General features: G+C 42.4%; 4 protein-coding genes across 4 annotated transcripts; all 4 read left to right on the forward strand.

The window, feature by feature from the left end:
- Positions 1-1,347: 1,347 nt before the first annotated feature.
- On the forward strand, positions 1,348-3,166 carry GCK72_021862 (uncharacterized protein; the record flags this gene model as incomplete). The annotated part of the gene is made up of 4 exons (XM_053734542.1): positions 1,348-1,606; positions 1,731-2,413; positions 2,469-2,558; positions 2,870-3,166. 4 exons carry the CDS (start codon positions 1,348-1,350, stop codon positions 3,164-3,166), a joined length of 1,329 nt encoding a protein of 442 aa, XP_053583455.1.
- A 1,999-nt stretch (positions 3,167-5,165) lies between these two features.
- On the forward strand, positions 5,166-7,752 carry GCK72_021863 (uncharacterized protein; the record flags this gene model as incomplete). Its single annotated transcript, XM_003105249.2, has 6 exons — positions 5,166-5,404; positions 5,454-5,631; positions 6,476-6,634; positions 6,687-6,787; positions 7,471-7,603; positions 7,669-7,752. 6 exons carry the CDS (start codon positions 5,166-5,168, stop codon positions 7,750-7,752), a joined length of 894 nt encoding a protein of 297 aa, XP_003105297.2.
- A 711-nt stretch (positions 7,753-8,463) lies between these two features.
- Positions 8,464-11,403, forward strand: GCK72_021864 (uncharacterized protein; the record flags this gene model as incomplete). The annotated part of the gene is made up of 6 exons (XM_053734543.1): positions 8,464-8,586; positions 8,631-8,755; positions 8,849-8,979; positions 9,802-10,124; positions 10,343-10,432; positions 11,107-11,403. The coding sequence occupies 6 exons, from the start codon at positions 8,464-8,466 to the stop codon at positions 11,401-11,403; spliced, it is 1,089 nt and encodes a 362-aa protein (XP_053583456.1).
- A 1,993-nt stretch (positions 11,404-13,396) lies between these two features.
- GCK72_021865 (uncharacterized protein) lies at positions 13,397-15,690 on the forward strand (the record flags this gene model as incomplete). The annotated part of the gene is made up of 6 exons (XM_053734544.1): positions 13,397-13,635; positions 13,681-13,858; positions 14,773-14,931; positions 14,984-15,084; positions 15,409-15,541; positions 15,607-15,690. 6 exons carry the CDS (start codon positions 13,397-13,399, stop codon positions 15,688-15,690), a joined length of 894 nt encoding a protein of 297 aa, XP_053583457.1.
- Between the last annotated feature and the right edge of the window lie 493 nt (positions 15,691-16,183).

Consider the following 16,183-nt stretch of genomic DNA (forward strand, 5'->3'; position numbering starts at 1 on the left):
GCCGATTTACAGCTCTGTTTTTCACTTCTGAACCTAATTTTGTGCTTTTCTTGAGAGGTTTCAGCAGAAACTGTGCCGTTTGAGGTCATTTTTCACTCCTAGGGTCCTTCTGGCTGCAGAATCTCACTAATTTCGAATTCCGATTCAATGAGTGATTGGGAAATCGGTTTTTCTTTCGTTTAGCCGATTTTCAGTTCTGTTTTGCACTTCCAAACTCAATTTTTCGATTATTTTGTTATTTGGATAATTTTTAGCTCTGATTTGCACTTCTAGAGTCGTTCTGGCTGCACAATCTCACAAATTTCGAATTCCGTTTCATAAGTTTAGCTTGACCGATTTTCAGCTATGTTTTTGCATTTCTTAACTTAAATTTGTGATTTTCTCCAGAGGTTTCGGTAGAAAGCAAGCCGTTTAAGGTTATTTTTCACTCCAGGAGCCCTTTCCTCGTGAATTTTGAATTCCAAGGCATTGAGTGATGGTAGAATCGGTTTCTCTTTCGTTTGGCCGATTTACAGCTCTGTTTTTCACTTCTGAACCTAATTTTGTGCTTTTCTTGAGAGGTTTCAGCAGAAACTGTGCCGTTTGAGGTCATTTTTCACTCCTAGGGTCCTTCTGGCTGCAGAATCTCACTAATTTCGAATTCCGATTCAATGAGTGATTGGGAAATCGGTTTTTCTTTCGTTTAGCCGATTTTCAGTTCTGTTTTGCACTTCCAAACTCAATTTTTCGATTATTTTGTTATTTGGATAATTTTTAGCTCTGATTTGCACTTCTAGAGTCGTTCTGGCTGCACAATCTCACAAATTTCGAATTCCGTTTCATAAGTTTAGCTTGACCGATTTTCAGCTATGTTTTTGCATTTCTTAACTTAAATTTGTGATTTTCTCCAGAGGTTTCGGTAGAAAGCAAGCCGTTTAAGGTTATTTTTCACTCCAGGAGCCCTTTCCTCGTGAATTTTGAATTCCTAGGCAATGAGTTATGGTAGAATCGGTTTCTCTTTCGTTTCGCCGATTTTCAGCTCCTTTTTGCACTTGTGTACTGAATTTTGTGGCTTTATCTAGAGGTAGCGGAAGAAAGCAAGTCCTTGAGCGGTCTTTGCCTCATTTAGATGTTTTTCAGCTCCATTTCGCATTCTTGGATCCATTTTTTGGTGATTTTCTCCGCAAATTAACCATTTTGAGAGCATATCACACTTTTCCAGTCTTTTTCCACAACAATCCGAAAAATTCCCGAAATTTGACTTTTGAGACGCAAATTCAACCCAAAGTCCTTATAACCTTCTATTCCAAATTTCTCCCCGCCAAAACCCCCCAATCCCATTTCATCTCTCTATAAATTTCAGAAATAATGGGAGACGACTACTCTGACGACACAAAACCGTCGCAACAGGGCGTGAAACGTCCGCAAGACGCCACCGACGGCCCAGCCAACAAGAAGGCGCACTTCGGACAAGAAGAGGAGGGAGGAGATCATCTCTCAATCAAGATTCTGATTCCATCGTCGGCAGTCGGTGCGATTATTGGAAAGGGTGGAGAGGCGATGCGCAATTTGAAGAATGACAACAATTGTCGAGTTCAGATGAGCAAGAATAGTGAGACTTATCCAGGTGAGTATCTTTCCGAAAGAAATGAATGCTGGCGCGCCTCAGACGCTTTTACGAACATTCTGACAGCTCTCTGGCGTTCCATAGCCGCGTTTTTAGGACATCTCGACATATCTTTCCATTCCAGGTACCTCCGAAAGAATCTGCCTTGTAAAAGGACGCCTTAACAACATCATGGCTGTAATCGAGTCAATCCAGGATAAAATCCGCGAGAAATGTGCCGATCAAGCTGGCAACGACGCATTCGACCATAAGAACACATCACGTGGAAATGAGATTAAGATTGTGATGCCCAATACGTCGGCCGGTATGGTCATCGGCAAGTCTGGTGCCAATATCAAGGATATTCGAGAGCAATTCGGATGCCAGATTCAAGTCTATCCGAAGGCTGGATCTGTGGAGGCGAAGACCTCATTGGAGAGAGTTGTAACGGTGGCTCACGAGGAATCCGCGGCTCTCCTTCAAGCGGCATCCCGAGTCTTGGAAAAAGTCGCTTCGGACCCACACCATTCCTCGGAAATCAATAAAGAAGACTTTGGAAAGGCTTCTGGACCAAACGGCGCATCCAACACAGGCGGTCCCACCGGAAATCAATCCCAAAATGCGCCATTCCAACAAGCGCCAGCTTTCAACGGTGGTGGCGGAGGCGGTGGAATGAATGTGGGAGCCGCTGGATTCGGTGGTGGACAAGGCGGTGGATATGGTGGTGGAGGACAGGGACAGTTTGGAGGAGGTGGTGGTGGAGGACCACAGTTCGGAAATGGAAATCCGAATCAAAAGTATCCGATGAATGGATTGGGGAATAATGAGGTAGGAATACAGGAATACTCCAGGAGACTTATCGGATTAAATTATATGATTTCAGTTACTCTCATTCCTCGACAATCTGCAATCAACGCTCCGCACATCGGGATTCAACGAGCAGAGTGTGTCGGAAGTGATGCAGGCCATGCAGGTAAGGATTGTGGAGTACTGTCACTGGATCCAGGATCTCAGATCTCAAGGGTACTGTAACTGTATCTAGGATCTCGGATCTCAAGGGTACTGTAACTGAATCCTGGATCTGGGTTACTGTACTTTGCCACAAGATTGCTGTACCAAATGATCCTGGATCTAAATACAGTAACCCAGGATTGAAAAAGGAGATCCTATAAACGGATCCTGTGTACTGTAGTTTGGATCCGAGATTCAATGGTTACTGTAGTTTGGATCCAGGATCCCCCGCTTTCCCCCTCAAAATCTCTCCATTTCTCGAATTTTCTCCAGGTTCTCGCCAAATACAACATCATGGGCCTAGGCCTCGGACTCGGCGTCGCCGCGATGGCCCAAATGCGTACCGGACAGGAATCCCAGATGACGGCGAATCACGGATCGGCTGGTTTCGGTGATGGATACGGTGGCGGTGTGCAGGGTGGTGGACAAGGCGGTGGTGGACAAGGAGGTCAGGGAGGACCACAAGGAGATCAGGTTAGACGACTACTTGATATGATGGAACCGAATGGAAGAGGAGGAGATAATGATTTTCGAGAGAAGAGACAAGCGGTCAGACGGCGGAGATATTGAAGCATATTTTACAGCATTTCAGACACCGATTTTCAGATTTAAAATCCAAAATTTTGGCTTCTAGAAACTCATTTTTCTCTCAAAATTCTCACAATCATATTTTTCTATTCTCGCTTTCTCTCTGTCTCACCGTCTGAAACTCTCTCTCTTGAAAATCTTCTAAAGCTCCGCCCCCAAGTGTACATTGTGATTTGTCTGTTCAATTGATATATGTATATGTTAAAGCTTAATTTCAGTCTTACTGGCGTCGATGAATCTCGTGAGAAACTCATCTCTCAATCCAATCCAATCTTCTTCTTCTTCTCCATCCACATCTTCATTCTTCATCAAAAAATCTCTTCTTTTATCTTATTTTCTTATTTATTTTCAGACTTGATATATATTTATATCATATATATGTTAACTATCTCTCTTAAATAAGTTCTTAAAACTGCTCTCCTGCTTCTACTCTCTCTCTTCTTCTCTCTTCAGCTTTTTCCTTTTCTTCCTAAATAAATCCAATCTACATTCATTTCAATTTCATATTCCTTTTCCAGCAAAAAAAGTTTCCCAAAATCATCGCTATATACTTTTGAATGAGTGTTGTTCTTGTTTCTTTCAGATTCTTCCTCCTGGTGCCTCCTGAAATCTCAAATCTTATTTTTCTTACAGATTTCTGAAATTTCTACTGAAATTCTCTGAAAATCACTGCTGGCCTAGTTTTTTCGCGATTCCTAGGCCAATATCAGAAGATTTTTCAATCCATGGATCCATCTCCTTCATATCTCATTCATCTGAAGTTCTGAAGCAAGTAGCTCCTGAAAACCAAAAAAGTGTAGCCTTACTCTATTTTCATATATTTCATTCAAAAAGACACTGTCTGGCGCACCTCATGACGCGTTTTTAAGTGTCTAGCGTGCCTTTGACGCGTTTTCTGAATTCGAGGTGCAGTTATGACTCATTTTTCAGGTTACTTTCTATCGCGATCGCTAACTTTCAGTTTGTTTTTCAAATTTTTCTCATTTTTAGCCTGTTTCAGATTTCTTCATGGCATTTTTAAGCACTTTTTACTTATAGTTGATTGGGATTGGCTTTCTTTGGTATCTGAAAATCGCTGCGTTTCTCACTCTCCCGTAATCACATGATGATGATGGAAATTCAATTTTCCCGTTGCTCTTTCTCCCAACTCACAGAGTTTTCTCTCATTCTCATGGGCTCACATTCCAAGATGTTCGTAAATCAATTTTTCATCATCTCTGACACGTTTTTCCAGAGAAATCTTCTGGAAATCTGAAAATTCCGGAAATTTCGAAAAAAAAAGAGCGTTTTAGAAGCGAGACATCGACGAAATTTGCTTATTTTGATTTCTGGCGTGCGTTTGACGCGTTTCCTGAATTTCATTTGCAGTTATAGCTCTCTGGTGCATCTCTATCCGCTTTTCATTGGTTCCTTGACGATTCCAGACGCGCTCCACCCACTTTTTGCTTCATTTTCATATATTTCATTCTAAAAGACACTGTCTGGCGCACCTTATGACGCGTTTTTAAGCGTTTGGCGTGCCTTTTACGCGATTTCTGATTTTAAGTTGCAGTTATTACTCTCCGGTGCACCTTTCATTGGTTTCTACACAATTCCAGGAGCTTCGCCAATTCTGGCGTGCCTTTGACGCGTTTTCCCACATATTTCATTCAAAACAACACTGCCTGGCGCACCTTATGACGCGTTTGAGCTTATATCCCCAAATACGCGTCTGGCGTGCCTTTGAAGCGTTTTCTCCATTCCATTTGCACGTTTTTCTGTCATATTTTCAAAAAAACATAGTCTGGGGTGCCTTTGACGCGTTTCTCCTCTAAAAAACGCCTTTCATTGGTTTCTAGACGATGTTCCAGAAGCTCTGTGCCCCTTTTTCTTCTATTTCTGTATTTTCAATCCCCGTGAAATCTTCTTTCTTCTCTCCACCCACCCGAGACTCCACCCCCATCGACTCCTCGCATTTTCAGCTCCTCCCACCTCCATCAACATGTCAGCCAACGCATCTCGTCTGAAAGAGGCTTCAGAATGCGAGCGAAAAGCAGAAGAGTGTATGAAGACGTCAATGATAAAACTGAAATTCAAGCCCGACTACGATGGAGCGGCCTACTCGTTGGAAAGAGCCGCCGTCTGCTATCGGAATGCTCAGGAGCCGAGAAAGGCGGCCGATTCGTTGCTCAAAGCGGCTCAGTACTATCAGGAGAATCGGAATCTTTTTCATGCGGCAAAGTAATCTAGCCATGTCCCGCCCTCTTTCTAAACTCCGCCTTCTTTCCAGAGCCCGTGAAGGCGCCGCAATGTTGCTCCGTGATATAAAAGAGTTCGCGGAGGCTGTGAAACTGTTCGAAAAGGCGATAGATGGATACGCGGAGAGCGGAAATCTGGACACCGCCGCGTTGACTGTCGAGAAGGCGGCCGATGTGTTGAAGAACGATGATCCGAAGAAGGCGTTGGCGGTGAGATATTCGGACATATGGACACACAGATAGAACCTGGCGCGTCGGAGAACAGAGAAAATCATCGAAAAACTGCGTCAAAAGCACGCCAGACTGTCATAAGTCTCAATTTTCGAGAAAACGCGTCAAAAGGCACGCCAGACAGCACTTTCTCACGGAAAATGACTTATTTCCCATCAGAAATGACTAGCTAGCGTTCCCCTACGGCGCGCTTGAACAGAGAAAATCATTGAATTTCCGAGAAACTGCGTCAAAAGGCACGCCAGACTGTCACAATCTCAATTTTTCGGAAAACGCGTCAAAAGCACGCCAGCAGGGTCATTTTCAGGTTAAATGAGCGGAAGCGCGTCAAAGGCACGCCAGACAGTCATTTCTGACGGAAAATGAGTTATTTCCCGTCAGAAACAGCTGCCTGACGTGCTTTTGACGCGTTTTTAGTTGCTTGATCTGAAAAGAAGACTGTCTGGCATGTCTTTCGACGCGTTTTTTCGCAATATTTTCATTAAAAAGACGCTTCTGGCGTGCCTTTTGACGCGTTGGAATTTGCATCGAGCAGCAAGTGTCTGGCGTGCCTTTAGGCGCTCTTCCACTCGTTTAATTTAAGAAATGACTGTCTGGCGTGCCTTTTGACGCCCTTTCTGCAATATTTTCTTCAAAAAGATGCTGCTGGTGCGCCTTCGACGTGTTCGGATTTGCATCGAGCGGCAAGTGGTTGGCGTGCGTTCGGCGCGTTTCTGGAGCATTCCGTACAAAAAATTCTATTGGGGCGCCTTTGACGCGATTTCACAAGCTCAATCTCAGAAAGGACTGTCTGGCGTGCCTTTTGACGCGTTTTTTTTTTCAGATCTACCAACGTGGTTTGGCTCTAGTTCAACAATCGGATCGGGCGAAAATGGCGAGTCAATTCTTGAAACAAATCACAAAACTCTCATTACAACTCGAGGATTATAAGGGAGCACTCGTCTCGATTCGAGAGGAAATCGAGAAATTCGTCGAGATTCGGGTGAGAAATCGATCGATAAAAAGGGGCGGAGCCTAATTTTCAGCTTTTTCAGGAATATCCACGTATCGGTCAACTCGGCATCGGTCTCGTCATTGTTAATTTGGCAATGGAGGATTCGGTGGCGGCGTTGAAAGATTATAGTTGGGTTGTGAGGTGAGTTGACTGAAAAAAAGCGTCAAAGGCGCGCCAGACTGTCTCATTTTTGTGAAAAAATTGACTGAAAAAGGCGTCAAAGGAGCGCCAGCCTGTCACAATCTCAATTCCTCGGGAAAACGCGTCAAAGACGCGCCAGACAGTCTCACTTTTGTGGAAAAACTGACTGTAAAAGGCGTCAAAGGAGCGCCAGCCTGTCTCAATTTTGTGAAAAATTTGAATGAAAAAGGCGTCAAAGGCGCGCCAGACTGTCTCTCTTTTGTGAAAAAAAGCGTCAACGGCGCGCCAGGCTCTCAGAGTCTCAATTCCTAGGGAAAAAGCGTCAAAAGAGCGCCAGACTGTCTCAATTTTGTGAAAAAACTGACTGGAAAAGGCGTCAAAGGAGCGCCAGACTGTCTCATTTTTGTGAAAAAACTGACTGGAAAAGGCGTCAAAGGAGCGCCAGACTGTCTCATTTTTGTGAAAAAACTGACTGGAAAAAAGCGTCAAAGGCGCGCCAGACAGTCTCACTTTTGTGAAAATTTGACTGGAAAAAGGCGTCGAAGGAGCGCCAGACTGTCTCATTTTTGTGAAAAAAGCGTCAAATTCGCGCCAGACAGTCTTACTTTTGTGAAAAACTGACTGGAAAAGGCGTCGAAGGCGCGCCAGCTACTCAATTTTATGAAAAATCATCGAATTTTCAGTCTATCACCGGATATGCAGATATCAGAAGACGGTCGAGTGTGCGAGAATCTGATTGGATACTACGACGCAGGCGATGACGAAAGTTTCCAGAATGTTCTCAAGTGTGGAGTATTGAGATCGATGGATAACGAGGTAAAGCTGGAAATTTGTCTGAAATTGTTTTTTCGAAAAAATTTAAAATTTTCCCCAATTTTCAGTACCTCCGTGTGATGAAGAATCTGAAAGCACCCGGTGGAAATGGTGGAATCGCCGAGGACGACGATGAGGAAGGATTGTGTTAATCGATCGATAAATGCATTATAAATGTACATTATTATTTATTTCTTTGCCATGAATTCCCAATTTAAATTTCACTTATTCCAATGCAATCCCCGCTTTTTTGTATTTATTTTTTCTAGTTTTCGATAAATAAATAGTTTTTTGAAAAATCGCCTGACGTATGTCTTACAACGAGCAGCCACGTGTGTTTCTGCACTTTTTTCGCACCGACTTCCTATCTTCTTTTCTCTTTTTTCTCTGCTACCCTCCTCGTTTCCTATACTATTTCTTTTTTCGAAAGACAGAAGAATGTCTCAAGATTGACTTTTCTTTGACATTGGAAACGTTGGTTTCTTGATTTTTAGATTTGTTTTCTTCAGAGTGAACCGTCCGTTTTTCTTGTAGGGTTTTTGAGAGAAATATTGGTTTCTCTAAGAAATTTAGAGTTGTAGAATTTATTGAAATAGTTTTTAAGGCGAAAAATTAAAGATTTTGGCTTAAAAACATAAATTTTCAGCAAAGTTTCAGCAATTTTTAGCCATAGTCCGCATTCTGACGTGACGGTGGTACCACTGTACGCAAACACTGTTGTCCTCTCGGACAGTTCGTGGACAATAAGAATTAATTTAATTTTTTTATCTAGTGAAATCTCGCAATGAATTTTATATTTTTCTCAATTATTTTTGCTCAGAAAAATCTAAAATAAATCAATTTTCGATTAAATTCATTCCAGAATGTCTCTCACTGGGTTCATCGGGCTCGGCAACATGGGCGGCCATATGGCTCGCAACTTGCTCAAAAATGGAAAGAAATTGATTGTCTATGATGTTAATAAGCAAGTTGTAGATCAATTCAAGGTATTTAAAACTGAAAAAATCAATTAGAACTAGAAAATTCGCAGTCAGAAGGGTGTGAAGTGGCCACCCATCCAGCAGACATCGCCGCCGCTTCCAAAGAAATTGTGACGGTTTTGCCGAGCTCGCCACACGTAAAAGCTGTCTATCAAGGAGAAAATGGCATTTTCAAGTAGGTTTCTGCTAAAAAATTGAGAAAAAATTGAGAAAAATTAGGAAAAATAGACAAAATTCGATTTTTTTCACCAAAATCTGAAATTTCCAGAACAATCCAGCCGGGAACTCTCTGTATGGACTCGTCGACTATCGATCAAGTTGTGACGTTAGAAGTTGCTCAAGCGGCGGCTCTCCTCAAGGCAGAGTACATTGATGCACCGATTTCTGGTGGTGTCACTGGTACGGAGTGGGCGAAAATTAGTGAAAATTAGTGAAAAATTCAGCAAAAACTGCGAAAAATGACGGTTTTCATGTTGAAAATATAGTTTTTTAGCCATTTTTTTTTAGATTTTTCAAAATTTCACCAAGAATTCTCAAATTCCGACGAAAAATTTACAATTTTAAAGGTTTTTCAGCGGAACTTCAGCTTTTTCGTGCTGGTTTCTATCTAAAAAAGTGCGATTCAACTCATTTTTGGCGAAAAAACAGTCGGAAATTACGATTTTTCCATTATTTCTAATGATCTCATGGCTGATTGAAAAAGGCGTCAACGGCGCGCCAGACAGCCTCCCTTTTGGGAAAATGAATGGAAATTAGTGAAGAATCCAGCAAAAACTGCGAAAAATAACGATTTTCTTGCTGAAAATGTAGTTTTTCAGAGATTTTTTCAGATTTTTCAAAATTTGACCAAGAATTCTCAAAATCCGACCAAAAATTTACTATTTTAGTGAAATTTAAGCTTTTTTCGCCTAAAAAAGTGAACCTTAACCCTTTTTGATATTCAAAACCTGAAAATATGAAAAAAGTAGTCGAAAAATGTTTTTTTTTCCCGTTTCGACGCGTATTTTCTGTGATTTTCAGCATTAATTCGAAAATTTACTTAATTGTCAAAAATTGTTAAAATCCGGCGAATGCTACATTTTTGGCGTTTTTTTTGGTTCAAAAATGCAGTTTCTCAGCGAAATTTCAGCGTTTTCGCCCATTTTCGATATTCAAAACCTGAAAAAGTTCAAAAAATCACTCGAAAATTGCGATTTCCCCATAATTTCCATTGATTTCCAGGCGCCCAACAAGCGACTCTCACATTCATGGTCGGCGCCGGCAACGACGAGACATTCGCCCGTGCGAACGCAGTGCTCAGTCTGATGGGAAAGAATATTGTGAATCTAGGAGCCGTCGGAAACGGAACGGCCGCCAAGATCTGTAACAACATGTTACTCGGAATTCAGATGGTCGCTGTGGCGGAGACGATGAATTTGGGAATGTCGATGGGTCTCGACGCGAAAGCTCTCGCTGGAATCATTAATACGTCGTCGGGTCGTTGCTGGTCATCGGATACCTATAATCCAGTACCAGGAGTTCTTCCAAACATTCCATGTGCTAAGGTAAATGAGAGGATTGTGAAAAACGGATCCTAAATTTTGGATCGGGGTACAGTAACCCGATCCTAATCTTTGGATTGAGGTACAGTACCCCCGATCCTAATATTTGAATCGAGTTATAAATCCGAATCAAAAGTATCCGATGAATGGATTGGGGAATAATGAGGTAGGAATACAGGAATACTCCAGGAGACTTATCGGATTAAATTATATGATTTCAGTTACTCTCATTCCTCGACAATCTGCAATCAACGCTCCGCACATCGGGATTCAACGAGCAGAGTGTGTCGGAAGTGATGCAGGCCATGCAGGTAAGGATTGTGGGGTACTGTAACTGGATCCAAGATCTCAGATCTCAGGGGTACAGTAGCTGGATCCAGGATCTTAGATCTCCGGGGTACTGTAACTGGATCCAGGATCTCAGATCACGGGGTTACTGTAACTGGATCCAGGATCTCAGATCTCAGGGGTACTGTAACTGAATCCAGGATCTCAGGGGTACTGTAACTGGATCCAGGATTCAAGGGTTACTGTAGTTTGGATCCAGGATTCAAGGGTTACTGTAGTTTGGATCCAGGATTCAAGGGTTACTGTAGTTTGGATCCAGGATTCAAGGGTTTGCTGTAGTTTGGATCCAGGATTCAAGGGTTACTGTAGTTTGAATCCAGAATCCGAGATTCAAGGGTTACTGTAACTGTATCTAGGATCTCGGATCTCAGGGGTACTGTAACTGGATCCAGGATCTGGGTTACTGTGATCAGATCATTGAGAGATCCTGGGTTACTGTAGTTTGAATCCAGAATCCGAGATTCAAAGGTTACTGTAGTTTAGATCTAGGATCTTAGATATCGAGGGTACTGTAACTGGATCCAGGATCTGGGTTACTGTGATCAGATCATAGAGAGATCCTGGGTTCCTGTAGTTTGGATCCAGTATCCCCCGCTTTCCCCCCTCAAAATCTCTCCATTTCTCGAATTTTCTCCAGGTTCTCGCCAAATACAACATCATGGGCCTAGGCCTCGGACTCGGCGTCGCCGCGATGGCCCAAATGCGTACCGGACAGGAATCCCAGATGACGGCGAATCACGGATCGGCTGGTTTCGGTGATGGATACGGTGGCGGTGTGCAGGGTGGTGGACAAGGCGGTGGTGGACAAGGAGGTCAGGGAGGACCACAAGGAGATCAGGTTAGACGACTACTTGATATGATGGAACCGAATGGAAGAGGAGGAGATAATGATTTTCGAGAGAAGAGACAAGCGGTCAGACGGCGGAGATATTGAAGCATTTTTTTACAGCATTTCAGACACCGTTTTTCAGATTTAAAATCCAAAATTTTGGCTTCTAGAAACTCATTTTTCTCTCAAAATTCTCACAATCATATTTTTCTATTCTCGCTCTCTCTCACCGTCTGAATCTCTTCTCTCCTTCTGAAAATCTTCTAAAGCTCCGCCCCCCAAGTGTACATTGTGATTTGTCTGTTGAATTGATATATGTATATGTTAAAGCTTAATTTCAGTCTTACTGGCGTCGATGAATCTCGTGAGAAACTCATCTCTCAATCCAATCCAATCCACCTTCTTCTTCTCCATCCACATCTTCATTCTTCATCAAAAAATCTCTTCTTTTATCTTATTTTCTTATTTATTTTCAGACTTGATATATATTTATATATACATATATCTTAAATAAGTTCTTAAAACTGCTCTCCTGCTTCTACTCTCTCTCTTCTTCTCTCTTCAGCTTTTTCCTTTTCTTCCTTAAAAAATCACCCAAATAAATCCAATCTATATATACATTTCAATTTCATATTCCTTTTCCAGCAAAAAAAGTTTCCCAAAATCATCGCTATATACTTTTGAATGAGTGTTGTTCTTGTTTCTTTCAGATTCTTCCTCCTGGTGCCTCCTGAAATCTCAAATCTTATTTTTCATACAGATTCCGAATTTTCTGAAATTTTCACTGGCATAGTTTTTTCGCGATTCCTAGGCCAATATCAGAAGATTTTTCAATCCATGGATCCATCTCCTTCATATCTCATTCATCTGAAGTTCTGAAGCAAGTAGCTCCTGAAAATCAAAAAAGTGTAGCCTTACTCCATTTTCATATATTTCATTCAAAAAGACACTGTCTGGCGCACCTCATGACGCGTGTTTAAGTGTCTAGCGTGCCTTTGACGCGTTTTCTGAATTCGAGGTGCAGTTATGACTCATTTTTCAGGTTACTTTCTATCGCGATCGCTAACTTTCAGTTTGTTTTTCAAATTTTTCTCATTTTTAGCCTGTTTCAGATTTCTTCATGGCATTTTTAAGCACTTTTTACTTATAGTTGATTGGGATTGGCTTTCTTTGGTATCTGAAAATCTCTGCGTCTCTCACCCTCCCGTAATCACATGACGATGATGATGGAAATTCAATTTTCCCGTTGCTCTTTCTCCCAACTCACAGAGTTTTCTCTCATTCTCATGGGCTCACATTCCAAGATGTTCGTAAATCAATTTTTCATCATCTCTGACACGTTTTTCCAGAGAAATCTTCTGGAAATCTGAAAATTCCGGAAATTTCGAAAAAAAAGAGCGTTTTAGAAGCGAGACATCGACGAAATTTGCTTATTTTGATTTCTGGCGTGCGTTTGACGCGTTTCCTGAATTTCATTTGCAGTTATAGCTCTCTGGTGCATCTCTATCCGCTTTTCATTGGTTCCTTGACGATTCCAGACGCGCTCCACCCACTTTTTGCTTCATTTTCATATATTTCATTCTAAAAGACACTGTCTGGCGCACCTTATGACGCGTTTTTAAGCGTTTGGCGTGCCTTTTACGCGATTTCTGATTTTAAGTTGCAGTTATTACTCTCCGGTGCACCTTTCATTGGTTTCTACACAATTCCAGGAGCTTCGCCAATTCTGGCGTGCCTTTGACGCGTTTTCCCACATATTTCATTCAAAACAACACTGCCTGGCGCACCTTATGACGCGTTTGAGCTTATATCCCCAAATACGCGTCTGGCGTGCCTTTGAAGCGTTTTCTCCGTTCCATTTGCACGTTTTTCTGTCATATTTTCTTCAAAAAAACATAGTCTGGGGTGCCTTTGACGCGTTTCTCCTCTAAAAAACGCCTTTCATTGGTTTCTAGACGATGTTCCAAAAGCTCTTTGCCCCTTTTTCTTCTATTTCTGTATTTTCAATCCCCGTGAAATCTTCTTTCTTCTCTCCACCCACCCGAGACTCCACCCCCATCGACTCCTCGCATTTTCAGCTCCTCCCACCTCCATCAACATGTCAGCCAACGCATCTCGTCTGAAAGAGGCTTCAGAATGCGAGCGAAAAGCAGAAGAGTGTATGAAGACGTCAATGATAAAACTGAAATTCAAGCCCGACTACGATGGAGCGGCTTACTCGTTGGAAAGAGCCGCCGTCTGTTATCGGAATGCTCAGGAGCCGAGAAAGGCGGCCGATTCGTTGCTCAAAGCGGCTCAGTACTATCAGGAGAATCGGAATCTTTTTCATGCGGCAAAGTAATTTCAGAATTTCAGCTTTTTCTAAACTCCGCCTCTTTCCAGAGCCCGTGAAGGCGCCGCAATGTTGCTCCGTGATATAAAAGAGTTCGCGGAGGCTGTGAAACTGTTCGAAAAAGCGATAGATGGATACGCGGAGAGCGGAAGTCTCGACACCGCCGCGTTGACAGTCGAGAAGGCAGCTGATGTGTTGAAGAACGATGATCCGAAGAAGGCGTTGGCGGTGAGATATCCTGACATATGGACACACAGATAGAACCTGGCGCGTCGGAGGCGCGCTTGAACAGAGAAAATCATCGAAAAACTGCGTCAAAAGCACGCCAGACTGTCATAAGTCTCAATTTTCGAGAAAACGCGTCAAAAGGCACGCCAGACAGCACTTTCTCACGGAAAATGACTTATTTCCCATCAGAAATGACTAGCTTGCGTTGCCCTACGGCGCGCTTGAACAGAGAAAATCATTGAATTTCCGAGAAACTGCGTCAAAAGCACGCCAGACTGTCGCAATCTCAATTTTCGGGAAACGCGCCAAAAGGCACGCCAGGCAGGCTTTAAAAAAATTAAAACACTAAAAACGCGTCAAAAGGCACGATAACCGCTGGCCGCTTGATGCAAATATGAGCGCGTCGAAAGGCACGCCAGACAGCCATTTCTGACGGAAAATAACTTAATTTTCGCCAGAAAAAGCTGGCTGGTGTGCCTTTTGGCACGTTTTCAGTTGTTTCATCTAAAAAACGGTTGTCTGGCGTGCATTTGGCGCGTTTCTGATGCTTTTCATATAGAAAATTTCCCCTGGCGCACCTTTGACGTCTTTTTAGTTGTTTGATCTGAAAAGAAGACTGTCTGGCGTGCCTTTCGACGCGTTTTTCCGCAATATTTTCTTCGTAAAGACGCTTCTGGCGTGCCTTTTGACGCCTTTTCTGCAATATTTTCTTCAAAAAGATGCTGCTGGTGCGCCTTCGACGTGTTCGTATTTGCATCGAGCGGCAAGCGGTTGGCGTGCCTTTAGGCGCTCTTCCACTCGTTTAATTAAAAAAAAGACTATCTGGCGTGCTTTTGACGCGTTTTCACTTGTTTCACCTGAAAAAAGACTGTCTGGCATGCCTTTCAACGCGTTTCCAATCAATTTTCCTTCAGATCTACCAACGTGGTTTGGCTCTAGTTCAACAATCGGATCGGGCGAAAATGGCGAGTCAATTCTTGAAACAAATCACAAAACTCTCATTACAACTCGAGGATTACAAGGGAGCACTCGTCTCGATTCGAGAGGAAATCGAGAAATTCGTCGAGATTCGGGTGAGAAATCGATCGATAAAAAGGGGCGGAGCCTAATTTTCAGCTTTTTCAGGAATATCCACGTATCGGTCAACTCGGCATCGGTCTTGTAATTGTCAATTTGGCAATGGAGGATTCGGTGGCGGCGTTGAAGGATTATAGTTGGGTTGTGGGGTGAGTTGACTGGAAAAAGGCGTCAAATGAGCGCCAGACAGTCTCAATTTTGTGAAAAAACTGACTGGAAAAAGCGTCAAAGACGCGCCAGACTGTCTCATTTTTGTGAAAAAGATTGAAAAAGCGTCGACGGCGCGGCAGACAGTCTCACTTTTGTGAAAATTTGACTGGAAAAAGGCGTCGAAGGAGCGCCAGACTGTCTCATTTTTGTGAAAAAAGCGTCACATTCGCGCCAGACAGTCTTACTTTTGTGAAAAACTGACTGGAAAAGGCGTCGAAGGCGCGCCAGCTACTCAATTTTATGAAAAATCATCGAATTTTCAGTCTATCACCGGATATGCAGATATCAGAAGACGGTCGAGTGTGCGAGAATCTGATTGGATACTACGACGCAGGCGATGACGAAAGTTTCCAGAATGTTCTCAAGTGTGGAGTACTCCGATCGATGGATAACGAGGTAAAGCTGGAAATTTGTCTGAAATTGTTTTTTCGAAAAAATTTAAAATTTTCCCCAATTTTCAGTACCTCCGTGTGATGAAGAATCTGAAAGCACCCGGTGGAAATGGTGGAATCGCCGAGGACGACGATGAGGAAGGACTGTGTTAATCGATCGATAAATGCATTATAAATGTACATTATTATTTATTTCTTTGCCATGAATTCCCAGTTTAAATTTCACTTATTCCAATGCAATCCCCGCTTTTTTGTATTTATTTTTTTTAGTTTTCTGAAATAAATAGTTTTAAAAAATCGGCTGACGTGTCTAATACAACGAGCAGCCACGTGTGTTTCTGCACTTTTTTCGCACCGACTTCCTATCTTCTTTTCTCTTTTTTTCTCTGCTACCCTCCTCGTTTCCTATACTATTTCTTTTTTCGAAGACAGGTTAAGAATCTCTCAAGATTGACTTTTCTTTGACATTGGAAACGTTGGTTTCTTGATTTTTTCTTTTTTCAAAGTGAACCGTCCGTTTTTCTAGTTTTTAGATAGGCTTTTTATAGAAATATTGGTTTTTCAAAAAGAGGAATGTTTTGAAATCGTTTTTAGCTCGAAAAATTGAGGATTTTGGCTTAAATAACATAAATTTTCTGCCAAGTTC

This window comes from Caenorhabditis remanei, chromosome V, assembly GCF_010183535.1.
Source record: "Caenorhabditis remanei strain PX506 chromosome V, whole genome shotgun sequence".
NCBI classification, from domain to species: domain Eukaryota; kingdom Metazoa; phylum Nematoda; class Chromadorea; order Rhabditida; family Rhabditidae; genus Caenorhabditis; species Caenorhabditis remanei.